The 16,073-nt window shown below is 36.1% G+C and overlaps 1 protein-coding gene across 1 annotated transcript; it reads left to right on the forward strand.

Moving 5' to 3' along the window:
• The first annotated feature begins 25 nt into the window (after window positions 1–25).
• On the forward strand, window positions 26–15,077 carry LOC137946326 (uncharacterized). The gene is made up of 5 exons (XM_068792574.1): window positions 26–215; window positions 680–1,274; window positions 2,564–2,684; window positions 13,140–13,199; window positions 13,675–15,077. Exons 2-5 carry the CDS (start codon window positions 814–816, stop codon window positions 13,864–13,866), a joined length of 834 nt encoding a protein of 277 aa, XP_068648675.1. The 5' UTR covers window positions 26–215; window positions 680–813; the 3' UTR covers window positions 13,867–15,077.
• Window positions 15,078–16,073: the final 996 nt, after the last annotated feature.

Raw genomic sequence — 16,073 nt, forward strand, 5'->3', positions numbered from 1 at the left:
ATGAAATTTCACCGTAACGCACCAACTCACGAACAGCCCTGAAAATCACGCACTCGTCAGTGAAACAAAAGAGACTGACTCTATTCATGTTAGGGTTTGGATTTCCTTCCGTGGGTATTCTGATCGCATTAGGGCACAGGCTTTCTTTTGCGGATTTCCTCCCGGTCTGACAGTAAGGAGTTGCATCGGAGGCGTTTTCCGGTGTTTTCTTCGAGGTTATGGTTCTTTTTCCACATCGATTTTTCAAATTCTGCTGTTTCAGTTTCCGTCTAGCACAAGTGAACTCCATTTTAACGTGGTCGGGGGTTGCTCGTCTTCGATCAGGAAGAACACTGGTTAAAATTAATTGAAAATGATGATGAGTTTTAAGTAATGGAGACGAGACTTATCCAAAAAAACAAAAAACAAAACAATGGACATGAGAGTTATCAAAAGAAAAGGCAACGGATACGAGAACGAACTTAATTGAATTGTAGCAGTGTTGTCTTTCCTTTGCCGATTGCCATGCAACTTCTTCAGTAATTGGTTGGCCTTTGTTTCTCCAGTATTCCCAGATTTGGAAAGCTTCACTGTCCGAGGGTTTACTTTTTCGTCTCCTCTTTTCTGTGTAAATATATTGAACAGTTATATGTATCTTACACCTCTACCGTTTCTTATTTGTCTACACGTTTGGTTGCAGATGCTAGTTTAACTTCCATCTGCAAAATGAGGACCATCAAAAACCAATTGTACTGAATTAGGACAAGATGCAGGAGAATGTGACTTGTCAAGTCTGATGATCGGTTTGGAGCCCGCTGCCACTACCCTGCGGCCATGAATCAGATGCCTCTCTCCTCTGTTCAGCCCACAATCTCTTTGCCCAAGTTAACCAGGAAAAGGAAATCAACAGATCCTAACCAATCAGAAAGTATTGTTCTAGATGAAGACTCCAACAAGTCTATCAGGGTGAATCCAGAAGAGTTTAATAATGGTCGTCAATTAGATGAATGCCCTCATTATGGGCCGGATGCTTCTAACTTTGCTCTTGGAAAAGATTGTGAGGACATAATTATGAACAAACAGGGTGACCTGGTTACCAAGAACTTTGAGCTTTCACTAGTGGAGAAGAAATCACCTGAAAATTCAATTAATCATTATGACAGGCCTTTTGAGATTGGAAATGATGCTTCAAATAGGTCTGTTAATATGCTCTCGAAGGTCATTGAAAAACTTTGGGAGGGTTCACTTCAGCTGAGCGCTTCCATAGCCGTGTCAGCAGTAGCCTTCTTCAAAAGGTTTCTTCAATTTCTTCATAAAAATTCTTCTTTTGTTATAGGAATCGGTTTATTTTCTGACTCTTATTAGTTATTTGAACGCTTGCAGTTACAATTTTCAGATCACCAGTTAACTCTTCAACACCTCGGGTAGTTGCTAGTTGTTCTGTTTCAATATTTGGTTAAATTGTTGAAAATTTCTGATTACCTGTTAACTCTTCAAAACCTTGGATAGGTGTTAGTTATTCTGCTCCCATTTTTGGTCAGGTTGTTACAGTGAAATTTTCAAATTGTCAGTTAACTCTTCAACACTCTATACTCTTGTGGCATGGGTCATTGGCTCAGTGATCACATAGTGGGGTTCCAAATGTGAGGTCTTGAGTTCAAATCTCACCAGGAGATAAGAGGGGTTTGTGGGTGTGTAATCGACATTTAGAAAAAAATAATAAATAAATAAGCCATCAGATGAATTGAAATTTGTTCATTTAATTCTGTAGAATGGTTTTACCTAAAACTAGTCTTCTCTGCTTTGACTAGCTACCATTGCCTTTTTGAGCGAAGTGGTACCAACGTGCTAATTAAATTAGTCACTTTTGTAAACCTTGTTACATCTCTGGCATGGATATCTGTAGAAACTTAATGATGTTCTCAGTTGGGTGTCTAAATACTCTCACTAGATTGGAGTTCAAGGAGATCATATCAACCACAGATTTGCCAGCCATTAGTGCCTGCTTTTTGCATCTTCAGTTTGTGAGGGTGGCACTGCACATTAGGCACCACTTATGGTGGTTGCAGGTACTGCCACTTTACTAGCAGCAGGATTGTTTTCCTTTACTCTGCAAGCTGTCTTCTGCTTTTCTGGCGATGCAGTGAGGCATTCCTAAATCCTGCTTTTTGACGTATGCCACAGATGTTCCTTCTGATGGGTGCATTGCAGTTCATGATTTCTTTAAATGTTAATTGTGTGAGTACATACTTATTGTCATTGTGCAACAGAAAATATAACCTTTTAATAGTGACATATAGACTGTCAACTTATATGGATAAACTAAATGTATTTCTTAGTCTGGATTTCAACTTGATTGATAATATTGTATCTGTTATTTTTTCTGTTTGAAAACTAAATGATTTTGTCATGCATAATTTGCCAAAATTATGTATATTGATCACCAGTGTTGTAGTCGGATTACTAGTTGGGTTAGAAAAACCTTAGATGTATCACTGCTTATGGTAAAATAAATTTGTTTCTCTGAGTTGTTGAAATAATATAGTTATTATTTATTAACTTCAGTAACAAAATTTCCTTGCAGTGGTGAGAAAGCCTCAAAAATCAAATGGCCTAAAACAGTTGAAGTTAAGGGAAAAGTCAGATTAGATGCTTTTGAAAAATTTATACAAGAGCTTCCTCGCTCCCGCAATCGTACTCTAATGGTAATTACTCTGTTTTCTTATAATTCATGATGCATTGTTATTATAAATAACAATGATTCAAATAGCTTTCTTAGATCAAACAACATAATTATTGACATGGTTTTCTATGAGATGGACAGATATTGTATTGCTGTAGTTACTTGTGAGCTCATTGGTTCCTTTGGTCATTGTTTATGAGCTAGTAAAGCTTGTTCACATTTTCTTGTTTCACATAAACATATCTTGTTTTGTCTTCTTCACTTACATGCATTCTTCCTGATATATAATCGTCACAGTCACAGATATGCCCTTCAAAAAAACAAAAAAAAAACTAAAAGAAGTTGCCCTTGTGGTTTAGTAGGCACATTGACCAACAACCAAATGCCTGCAATAAGAAATAAAAATAACTTTGAAGACAGAAAACAGTTATTTTACGCACTTCCTGATTCTTTACTTCTTTGACAACTTGTTCCCTACTTCAGTAATTTGACAAGAGAACAAAGTGAAAACTTCTTGAATTTCCATTCAGAGTAAAAATTGAGAAAGAAATAAGAGAGTCAATGTCTACAACTGTGTCATGCTCATGTCTTACTGAAATTTTTAGAAAGGTGTTAAGCATTTTAATCATACTTTGCCCGTGAAATTTTTGGTTAGTCTATTTTGTATCCTTCTCTTTTATTCAAGAAAAAACCACTTACAGTTATCTTCTATTTTCAATAAAAAAGAGATTGTCATGTTTATGGATGCCAAAATGTTTGTCTATTACCCTGCCTCGTACTGGGCTAAGAGTTTTCCTTATTTTGTTATAATATTTTCATACCCTTTCTGAAATCAAGAGAAAGCTTGGCTGGGCCATTAGTTTTCCATTGTTAATACTCTGTGAAATGAGTATCAGTTTCAGGAGAAGGTTGGCTAAAGGTGGAATCAGTAACTAACTTTATTAATGTGGTTCTATAGCAGATTATATTATTTTTTATTATCTAAACCTATTATTGAAAAGATACCAGTTGTATGTGAATGTGAGATTCTTCTATTCAAAAATTAAGTTCTTAATATGGATTGCAATAAGAAGAATATTTTTGTTCCTTAAAAGTCCTTGGGCATAGGCTCCGTACTTTGAGTAATGAGGAAAACTAAAACTGAACATGTTTGGAAGGAGCTCCCTTTTTCCTTCCTAAATGCAAGATGCATCTTGTGAACCACTGTCTGCAACTTTATGACAAAGTCCACCTACAGTGAGGATTAGAAACCGAACAGCAAAACAGTGGATAACTTTGATGACTGTGAATACTGGATCTCACTTTGCATTGTCTAATCATGAGAAATAGAACCAAATGCAGCTTGAGATCACAATTTTTGTAAATCCAAAATTAACTTGTCTAAATAATTAAGAGCAGGGAGGATATAAAGCATGTGGAGCAGCTAAAAACTTATCAAGCAAAAATTTCCCTAGTAGAGTAATTGCATCATTCATTTTCAATATAAAGCAGGGAACCAGCCTTAGTTTGTTACTGTTGTAAGAAATAAGAATCACCGAGCAAAATTCTAGAAGCAGCACTCTATAAATATTCTTATCCCTTTTATTGCCCATGCCAGCCAGGGTGTTACTTTCTGCAACAGAATCTCAACGCAGATAAGAAGTATCATTTCTAAGTTCTCTATGATAACTTTGTAAATTTAATGAAATTCTATCCCTAAAAAATAATTAAATCATCTGAACATTTGAGAAGAGATTAACTAGCTGACCTAGCAGAAAAGCAGTTATTGACAATAATGTGCTGAGCAGTAGAGACACTCTCATCATGTAGAGTTGGATCACCGGTGAGTTGGAGGTTCTTAGTCACTAGATTTCCACTCACAAAAGTATAAATAATCTCTATTTGACTTCCTATGATCAAGTGAACACATTAATCTACATCAGCAAATTCCTCAATGTTCAAAAAGCTGAGTATTCTTATCAAGAAATTTCCTCAAATACATCAAACTATATTCTTCATTGGATCCAATGAGAAGCTAGATGTATTAGAAGGTACACAACAATAGAAAAACAAAAGTCAGTTATAGGTGTGTAAGCGATATACGGATGAAATGGAATTAGGCTATATTGAATACTGTTTTATTATTCCTTCTCCAATTAAAAATATGAGTATTCCGTTGAAAAGAATACTGTATTCCATTGCCGTTTTTATACCTGATTACAGATTGTATATATGGGTAAATGGGTAAATAGATGAAAAAATACTAAAAAATTAATAAAATATATAACATTCTTGAAAAATAAATTGAAAAGATGGCATTCACTTTGTAATACCTAAAGACTTCTAGAATCATCATATAATATCATACACACAACGAAATCCTCAAAGAACACATCAACTTTTTTAAAAAAAGTTTATAGGAAGATTATCTTCTTCTTTTTTTAGAGAAATCAGCACAATATCTTTTAGAGTTAGACGATAATTGGGAATCAGGTACAAAATAGCCAATATCCAATTCCACTTGCTTAGTTAACTGTAAATGGGTAAAATTATCCACTTACTTAATTGGGTAAAATTTTTACCGTTTCTAAAACGGGGAAAAGTGACACCTCTACTCAAATAGAATTTAGTTTAGCAGCAGGAATGAATGTCTCATACAAATCAGTTCACTGAGTTTTTGTCTAACACGATGTAAGTCTCTTCTTTGTATGAAATCAGGTTTTGAAGTGCCAAAAAAAAAAAGTCAGATATTGCTGAAATAAACTTTAGAGAAAATTGCTTTTAAGTGTTTTGGTTGGTATGTTTGACACAGATTCCTCATGAACCTAATTATCAAGCTAATTGTTTAGCTAAGATGGATCAAACCTCCAAAATCTTGTTATGAATGATTAATGACAGATTCCTTCCAATCAGCATAAGGAGGCCACCCTTTTTTTTGCTTTTCTTTTTAATTTGATGGAATTATCTTTCAATAGAAATAGGTGTGTTTTACATAAGTTAGTATAGTGGTCCTGTCCAAATCAGCCTATGCCTACTTAAGAAGATCACTTAGGCCAATCATGACTTGAAGGATTAAGCATATGCTAACCTGTCTTGAGTAGAATCAAAACAGACATTTAAGATCTTGTATGTGATAGGGAGAAGTAAAAAGACGAAAAAATCGAAGAAGAAAGGAGTCGAGGTGATTGGGTGTTTATCCAGGCCAATAAGGATGCAAAAAACATGGAATTAGTTGGGTTGATTGACCTCCTCATTTTATCATGAGACATAAGTGCATTAAGTTAATAAAAAGGTCTTGAGCCTGATAAAATATAAGTTATGTAACTAAAATACCCTCAACTCCTAATATTTAAATATACTTCAACTCTCCCCCCAAATCTGGACCTTAGATATTAAGTATCCCAACTTGTTGCAAAGTGACAAAAAAAGGTTTTTTGAGCAAAGACCTTAGTGAACACACCTGATCTTCAAACCAAACATGAGTACAAATCTTCTCGTCTCAAATGACAATTGCAAATGAAATAGCAATGAGTATAATTATCTGGTTATCACACCTTGTCTCCATAGGTTTATCAACTAAAATATCAGATTCCTCAACCATAGAATGGATACTTGCATGCATGTGACTTGACTTCAGCAGATCTAGCGGCCATTGCATATTTCTTACTTTTCCATTTGAGCTGTTTGTCTCCAATAAAGATAAAAAAAAAACTACAGATCTCTTCTTCACCCTAAAGCCTGCATTATTTACATTAGCATCCTTCTATATCCGTCTAGATCCTTTAGATGACCATGTGTTTTATATACCAAACCTTTCCTCCACATTTCAAATACTTAAGAATCAATAAACAACTTGTAAATAAATGTATCATGGATTTTCCATGGAATAACTACAATCTAATGATTAATGAAATATCTAATCAAGTAATTGTTAATAGAGCATTTCCTCTTGAAACTTTTATATTGCTTTTTTTCTCAAATAGCAACTCCTAATCGTCATGCAAGTGGACATCAAATCCCCATCTGTGAAACTATGGTCTCATGACTTAACATGCCAATTTCTTTAAGCAAATCAAAGGCATACTTCCTTCGTGGGATTTCAATTTGGTTCCTTCTTATTTCTTTTCAACGACCCCAAGTTCATTGTTTGAAAAGTTTTCTTGGGCCAACACTTAGTTTCATTAATTCAAATAACATCACTTCTAGAAATAATGTTGTCATCCACGTAAACTATGGGCACCACAATGCGACTATTCTATTTAAGAACAAACTCAAATGATCAGTGCGAACTCTTTTAAGGTAAAACACATAACTTTACTAAACTACTCAAATGGACCTTGTGCTCTTCACTACATAAGTGGTTTTTTTTAGCATGCAAACCTTGTCGCTCCTAAGCAACAAGTCTAGGAAGTTGCTCCATAAACACTTCCTTAGTTATGTGCACTATATAGAAAACACTTTTTGCATCCAACTAATAGAGAGGCCATTTTTTATGAACAATAAAGAAATTAAGATATATATCAAACTGGATTGAGCTAAAAGAGAAAATGTTGCATGGTAGTCCAAAATAAACTGTTTGTGCCTTCAACTTTGAAATATACCTTCTAAGATGATTTTACATTTTGAATGCCACCAATATCAAACCACATTAGCTTGTGGAGGAGCAACAACAAAATCCCATTGTTGGATGCCCTTTCCCAGCTCGGATGTGCGAAGACCTCTGCATAAGATTTAGGAATTGAAAAAAAGGGGAAATGTTAAAGCAAATGATTTTAGAAGACAATGGAGGAGATTCATATTAAACAACCCAAAACATAGATAGTTTAGTTTGGGCCATTACACTGTTATGTTGAGCAATGCATGTGTCAAGATCAGTAGATATTAATCACATCAGAAGGAGATTTATCTGAGATAACAATTCTGTATGTGGACCAGCATTAATAGAGTAGAGTGATATCTTTTTCCTTCAGGTGTACACCTGTAGTGACTTATTGATATGAGCATTCTCAAGATGGAGGGAAAGAGGAAGTGGTGGAGATGACATGGAAGGGAGAAGACAATCTCCATCAGAAGAAAAATATGGTGTATTTTCAAAATTATCATACACAATATGCACAAGATTGGATCATAACAATCATAAATTTTAAATAATTTATGATATGCAAGGAAGACACATTTGAAGGACCCAAAAGACAACTTATCAATGTGGATCTCAACCAGTGAATAAAGTGAATGCAACCAATCTCTTCAAGGCAAAAAAATTGAAAATTAAGGAGCTGGCACTTGACTGAAATCTGCTATTGTAAACTCCAATAGGCATATGACTAGAGCGATATGCATTCGATATGACATCACTCTTTGATCCTTTTGGTATTTTCATGTGAAATGTGTGCCACATCCTAAAGATGTTAACTCTTATGTCTGACCATTCGTTTTGTTGTTGAGTATGAATATAGACTTATGATGAACTATACCATTTTTCACAGAAATCTGAAAAAAAATCTATTTAAAAATATTATGATGCATTTTCATAACGAAGAATTCAATATTTACGCCTATTTTTTTTTAATTTCATGATAGAAACATGACCTACCTTTTGGCTGATAAAGCTAGGTCAATTTTGAAAAATCATCAATAAAGGTTATAAGTACTTGTAAACCAGATGACTCCAAACTCTAATTAGACCTGATACATTCAAATGGACCAACGGAAATGGAAGTTTACTCATTTATCAATTGCCGTTGAAACATAGACCTATGATGCTTGCATTATTTACAAGCCTCACAATGAAACTTAGATGTTGAACTCAACAAAATCAATGTTGGACTTTCTTTCTTTAGTGTTCAAAACAAAAAGATAACCATGCCGTTGATGTTAGTGATATGGTCAGACACTTGGATGCAAGCAAAGATCTAGATTTGAGGGAACTTGTCCAAATGAGCAATTCATTTTACTAAAGCCTTCCACCTATCGTCCTTTTGGTTTGGAGATGCTAAAAAATAAGATGTGTGAGAGAAGCATTTAAACACTTGGGTTAATTTACTAATAGACATTAAACTTCCTGGAACCATTCAAAGAAAAGATAAGAATCAAGGATGGACAAGCTTGTATTTCACTTTTACGTACTACCACTGAAGTGGTACTATAGAGTATATCTAAGAATATGATCAGGATTTGGAATAAAGCATGGGGTGGGTTAATGGAGAACCTGCCCTGAGTCGATGTCCTCCATGCTGCAAGGGTCTTTTCCTTTCACCCCACGAGGTGACATGGTGACATGGTTACCCCAAAAAGCACATGGGAGGTGGGGGTGGGGTTGGGTAAACCCAAAACATTTGACCCAACCCACTTGGTTTAAATTACGTCTATACTCGTTTTTTTTCTATAATGCCATAGTCTTTCAAAATAAAATAAGAATGTCAAACATAATTAGTAGTAGCCTAGGAATAAAAATCTGACCATATGTTAATGAATTGCATTTTTGCCCTTGTATTATTAAAAAATGACACCAGGAAAAGAAAAAACTAGTGTAAAATTCAAAAGTTTTGAGGGTATAAATAGAACTTCCTAAGGATGTGGAGGGTTCGTGGGGACGAAGTGGGGATGGGGTAGGGACTAGGTTTGGGGATGGGGCGGCAAAGTGGGGTTGGGTTTCAAGAAACTTGATCCCAACTTTAAATGTTGCCATCCCTAAATAGGATGCATAAAAAAATTTAAAAAGAAAAAAGAAAAAGAAAGAGGATAATGAGGATAAGAAGACTTACCTATCATATGCGAAGAGGCTCTTGAAATGATGATCCAAAAAGGGTGGATAATTAGCATAAGAAGGCAACCAGTCAACAACAGTAATAACATATGAAGATGCAGGACGCTGGACAAAATCTCTCAGACCAATGCTAGTTAGTTCTGATGAGAATTGAAAAAGATTAATAAGAAGTTCAAGGCATTGGTTCTGCTTTGAGAGAGAGAGAGAGAGAGAGAGAGAGAGAGAAAAGGAAAAAGATGAAAGAAACCAAGAAAACAGTGAAGAAGAAAGAAAGGAGGTGAAGAGGTTGGGTGCTTCTCCATCCAGAAAGGACAAAAAAATGAATTAGGTTACTTGACCTCCTTTTTTTACAATAATACTCTTGATAGTGGGAATAGTCCCACATAGATAAGTTTTAAGAAAGATCATATAATTATTATTTGTAAAATAGTCTTCTAACTTTGACCATTCATTTTGGGATAGACCTGGGAACAACTTTAACATGGTACCATAGCTGGACATCTGCCTTGTTGGTTCATTTTGTGATTTGTTTAGTTTGTACCCTATTTGGATTGTTTACATCTCATACTCGTTGCCTGTTTGTGTCAATCTGGCCGTGAAGGGGAGTGTTTGAGAATTGTTCCACTTAGATAATTGTTAAAAAATATATTTTATTTTTTAGTTGGGAAGCAGCCTTTTATCTTCAGCTAGTTATTTTGAGATGGACCTGGAACTCAACTTTAACAAAGCTAAAATTAAGATTTAAGAATAAATTATATGACTAAAGTTTCCTCAGACTCTTAAAACTAAAATATACTTTTAAGAAAAGAAAGCTAACTAAAAGGAAGAGTGTCAAAATCTATCACCAAAGGTGTTTGGAAGATGATAATAGAGAAAGAAAGAAGAGACAAAGAGAAGGAAGATGGAGCAGAACTTCCACAAGTCTAGCAGTCTTGTTAGGGGTCAGATTTCAACCCCTAATCTGCTTCAGTACTCACTTAATCACTTTTATGATAGAAAGACTAAAGTGCCCCTCATTATTTTACGTCACTTAACATTCAATTTTTATAACATAATGATTCTCCAATTTCTGACTTAACTCAGCTAGGACTAATACTAAAATAAACCTAGACCTATAGGGACTTAAAAACATAATTTGAAATGACATAAATACCTTTACATCATATTCAAAAAGACCAACTAGTATTGCAGAGAGAAGAAGAGAACTGGGACAAGCATTATCATAGCAATCGCTATAGTAATTGTTTCATTGCTCTTACTGTTGCAATGTGTAAACTTTGATAGATTTTCTAGTACTCTAAAAGCAGTAAAAGAAAACAATACTTTTAGACTAGTCGATAACGTGAATAAGGTTACAGCGGGAAGAACAATCAATGTCATATGTGAACTGCACCTGACTCTGGTTGTCTAGAATGGTGAGCATCTTATTCAACAAAAACTACAACTGCATGGTATAAATCCCTCACTAACTGGCAATATTTACTATTGTTTCAACTGTAGCTATCCTTTGTTGGTCATGAAGAATTTCATACCTAAAGGAGCTTAGGATAGTGGGGCCACTTGCTCTTATGGTTCAACTGAAGCTAATCCTGACTGTTCTGAAGTGGGGAAATAGATAACTTTAGTGATTGCTAAATATCTCCATTTACAGCCACATTGGTGCGCCAATGTTGTGTGCATAAATGAAATGGTGTTTTAGAAGTTTACCTGTGGTTGCTTAGATGTAAATCCTCCGCATGCTGCATGGCGGCAAAACAAGCTGACCTGAGATGATCTTGACTTGATTTGAGCTTCAATTCCTTAACAATAGCTTCATTTAGATGGAACTCATGCTTGAGATGTAAAGCTTGTTTTTTCTCAATCCTATCAAGCTTGACTTCTTTTGGTTTTAAATTTGAGCTAAGCCAAGTTTGGCTGGAAATCTGTGAGAGATTACTTCAAGATAAACATAAGTTGCATTTAAGGAGAACACGTAAACCTTTTTTAAGTAAAAAAAATAAGGAGCTGAGCCAAATGAGAGGACTAAATTTATATAACAGGATTTGGTGATTGATAAAAAGCACAAAAAATGTCCCTGTTGAGCACTCCCAGACGTCTGATCTGCAGTTCAACACTCCCAAACATCTGATCTGAATGCAAAGTATGAACAGTTCTTGTGATTGTGTTTGAATGATCACCACAAGAAAAGGGGCATCTTTGGAATGAGATCAGCAAAAATGTGAAAAATGGCCTTGTTCATCTCCAAGATAGGTCACTTTGTCATGGCTTATAAGGTTTCAAGTTTCAAAAACTAAGAGAACTAATAAAACTGAGATTTTTTTGTCAATTCCGTTTTTTACAAGCATCTGCTAGTGAAAAGAATACGTGGAAATGGATAAGTAAACACATGATTATTTATTCATCAGCACAAAGAGCAGTTATATAATTTTCTGTAACTCACATAAGTGGTTGTTAAAAGTCGAGAGATGGTGGAATAATTGCAGTTTAAAAAATTCATTCCTCTCTCTCTTTCCCTTCCAACCCTGTCTTCTTCTTTCCTTCATTTGTTTTCTCTTCTCTCTATATTTCCTGGTTTCTCAATGGGATTTCTTCTTGTCTCACTGTTTTCTCTTTATAATCTTCCTTGTATAAACAGACCTTTTTATTTCCATTTTTTCATTGAAAGGCCATGTGCAAAATAGACACTGACAAAGCCAAAAACCGCAGAAATAAAGAGATGGAATCCCCTATGACAAGGTGTGATGGTGAGCACCATCGTTGCTAAAGAATTTACTTACAAATAGGCTAAGCCAGGGTATGCAAGCACATTTCCTTGGGCTGAGTGCTCTCATGTATCCCTTCACCACCACCAAGGAGGAGCCAGGGATAACTCTCCCGGTGCATTCTGAGAATCACCTTGAGTCATTAAACCAAAGGAGAAGCTGCTCTTGTATATATTTAGATTGTGGAAGGGCCAAGATTCCACCTCCCTGTAATCCAGAATGCCAAAGGACCAGAACAGGCTGAGAGATACTACCTTCATGTTCCTTAACCACACCCCCACAACTTTTTTTTGTTGGATTCCATTTGAAGATACCATCAAGGTCAGTTTTTCTGACATTCACTAGGAGGAATCCATGAAGAAATTATGTGATTGGTTATAAATCTGGAGAACGGTCAACTTTTTGGTCCCCAGATAAGTCTCAAACTCATTACAAGGCCAAAGAAATTTTGATAGGGCAAAGGAATGAAGATCTGTTTTTTCCCGAAGTTATGAAGTCATGTAAGTTTAGTTAATCTTTTTGAAGAAAATGTAAGGATGGAAAGCCTCTATTGCGTGGGAATGAGAATTTTCCTGTACTGTTCTTCATCTTATCAGATATTTTCCCATTATAACATTGGATTCATGTGTTAGATACTGAAGTAGTTTTGAATAAGCTGAGCTTGACCTTTAAGCTTACCTAGCCTGAAATTTGGCCGGCAAAACCTCTTTTCAAGCTTGAGAAGCTTTGAGCTGTGAGGCAGAGTGCTGAGGCCATCCATCCATGTGTATGGAGTTTTTGTGAATCTAACTGTTATTTCTTCTTCTTTCTTCTGCTGAAATTGTTCTCTCTGAAAATGCATTAACATATTATGATGTTGTGATTGATAAATTTCATCTGCTTCATGGTTACTGTTTTGCTAATTCATCTGCAATTCAGCCTATTCTGATAGTGATGAGAATTGCTGATATTTTCAAACATTGGACGGCAGGTAACCTCTCTCTGCTGGAATGTTGGTTCATCTAAAACGGGATTGCTAGCCATGAAGGAGGTGAGACCATTAGAGAAGCTACAGAAATGTCTACCATCCTTGGTTGATCTGTGACCAAAATCATGGGAGTTATTCACACTGCTCATATTCAATGCAATATAAGTAGAAAATCGAATCATCAGCCTCTGGGGCTAATAAAGATCTATTGAAATCTGGTTTCTGAAGCATTTGATTAGTTAAAACAAATCTTGATATTCAAATACATAATGAGATAAAAAAGGAGTCATAAAAAGCTCTCGTCCTATGGTTATAAAACTCTTCTAAAGTCCAAAGTATTGCTAAAGGTAAGTGCTAAATACAAATTTCTTAATCAACTCACAGATGCAGATCAAACATCTCTCTCTACCTCTCTTTTGGATTGGAGCAAAGAAAAGAAGCATTTTGATTCCTAAAAAAAGTAAATATAAGAAATGTAAATAAAAAACAAATCATTTCTTTTAGATAATTTAGTACTATGTCCATATGTGATTTACAGGCTGCCAAAAGCTACAAAGAAGGGAAGAAGGTTGGCTTGGCGGAAATATCTCCCGGTGTTGTCCTATATGTGTGTCCTCGAAGTGACAGTATCATCACAATACTTGCAAAGTATGGTTTTTTCAAGGGAAAGGCTGCATTGGAAGGTGATCAGGATTCATTGATCGGCTGTGTTGTTTGGCGGAGAAATTGAACTTCATCAGTTTTGTCTAAAAACTCAGAAAAGAAAGGTCTCTCACAGGTTGGTCAGTTAGTTGAGTCTCCTCCTGATGGTGTGGTGGTAAAGCCAGAAGTTTTACATGGGCGTCACATTAGCCCTCCATCTGTCAGTGAAGCTACATCTCAATTATCAAAAATAAATGAAATTACAAAGGATCCACCGAGTGTTGATGAGTTGCTCAGCAGGACTGTTCCTATGCCAGCTGCTCTGGCCCCAGATAAGTCTCAGATCAGTTCTGGGGAGCTACCGTCATCATCAAGACCTGATTTGATCTCTTCGCAAGCACCTACTGAGCTTGTAACAGAAACCGCTTCTTGTGAAGTGGAAGAAGCCAGTACAGATGTGGCATCATTAGACCCATTACCTCTTGGTGCATCACAAAAGACATATGCTGCTACCACAGATGATGATGATCTTCCAGAGTTTGACTTTAGCACCGCATGTGGAGGTCTTCTTCCATGTCCAGCGAGCAAAATTGGATTACTCAATGATAAGGATCATTTCTCTGAGAGGAGGGAGGAAAATGATTCAGTGCCTCATCTGCTTCCAACTGCAAAAGTAATGGGGATTAACAATCAAAGTGTATCGCGACCATCTGCTTTTAAGCTGCCTGCAATAAGTCCCAAAGCAGATTCACACATTTCACAAAAGAATATTTGGGATGATGATGACAATATACCAGAATGGAGCCCTCCAGGTCTGGAGCACAATGCAATGTTAACCTCAGTCGCCACTATTGGGCCCCGTATGCCATCTCCACTTACTGCACTGACTGCTCAAAGAGCTCCACCCTTGTCCTTAATGCCCAGAAATTCTACTGCACAAGCTCTTCCTCCTTATTGCCCATCCATGCAAATGAGACCTGTTGCTGGGCCAGTTATGCAGAATTCAACTTATCCTCCTGGTTATGGCAACACTGACCTACCCTTGAGGCCTCGATTCAGTACGTTTGACAGGGGACCTCAGATTAATTGGAGGGGGTGGAGAAGTTGACCCAGTGTAAGCAGAGTAATTACTGAAAATGTTTGCTTGGAAAGACTGTGCTTTGTTTATATCGTAAATAGGCTCATTGAACAAACATAGGTTAGGTGCGAACTTCCTGAATCCAGACTTGTAGTATCCAAAAAAACCTCTTGCTTTCTGTTTTTAAGAGTTAATGCATGTAAAGAAAATTTTCTGGCTCATTGCAAGTACACTCCTAGAAACTCAATTGGACTTATAGCTGTCTTTGTAAGTCAGGTATCCATCTTACAGGTACCATAAAAGCAAGCACAATCCGGAGCTTGTTGAAAGCTGCATGTTTCTGCACCAGTAACGAAGAAAGAGTTCTCCAATTCAAAGGTAAAATTGTACAAGACAAAATGCCATCAGAGCATCAGTCTGTGCCTACTTATACCATCTCAATTTGATTTACATGACTGAAAGCCTTACTGAGAGCTTCTGAAAGCCTTTGTGAAGTGGGAGAAGCCTACTTGAAAGTAAATACAGAATTGCACAAAGGATAGCTCTTTACTGCTGTTGAGAACCAGAATCTGGAAAACAGTTTACAGATGAAAACTGAAGCTGAGCTTATGCAAGTAAATATACCCAGTGGGTACGGCTGAAACTGTTCTCATAAATTATTCTTGTACTTAGTCTCCTGCAGATCAGCAAAGCAGCCCTCTTTGGATTAATAACTGTGGTGGGATGGTGATAAAAAAAAAAAAAACTATTTGCAGGATTAGGCTAAGCTTACTTGACATAGAATCATATATTCAGTTAACTGCATCAGAACGTTAAGCTTTCGGAAATTGCCAAACCAAGCGAACATAGCTCCAGTTTTTTTTGTTAAAGATGCATCTACAAAAGGTTTTGAACGATTGAAATTCCGGAAAGCAGGAACTTTTCCCTGCAAAATGTTAATAACTCGTAACAAGCTATACGTGGAGTATCTGGTAACTCATGATCAATTATGCCTCTGCATGACCTCGCATTGATTTCGTAATGGGTTTAAAACATAAAATAACCACCCCCAAATGAAAAAAAGAAATCATATCATTTAATCAGATTAGAGGTGAGCACTGCACAATCACCGAAAAGGAAAAATTCAATCCATACAATTCAGGAAAAAAATGACCAAAAAACAAAATAACTCGTCATCAGTTCCTCGGGTTCTTATTGGAATCTCCTTTGGACCACGC

This window comes from Aristolochia californica, unplaced genomic scaffold (genome assembly GCF_029961685.1).
Source record: "Aristolochia californica isolate CCGP_79_NKW_82.1479 unplaced genomic scaffold, dmAriCali1.0.hap1 SCAF_12, whole genome shotgun sequence".
Classification (NCBI taxonomy): Eukaryota; Viridiplantae; Streptophyta; class Magnoliopsida; order Piperales; family Aristolochiaceae; genus Aristolochia; species Aristolochia californica.

Bases quoted from the DNA above. Each gene is read 5' to 3' on its own strand.
- LOC137946326 (XM_068792574.1), top strand. From the start codon at position 814: ATGAATCAGATGCCTCTCTCCTCTGTTCAGCCCACAATCTCTTTGCCC. The intron at 2,685-13,139 runs GTAATTACTCTG...ATTGGACGGCAG, and splicing joins CCCGCAATCGTACTCTAATG to GTAACCTCTCTCTGCTGGAA. The intron at 13,200-13,674 runs GTGAGACCATTA...TGTGATTTACAG, and splicing joins GATTGCTAGCCATGAAGGAG to GCTGCCAAAAGCTACAAAGA.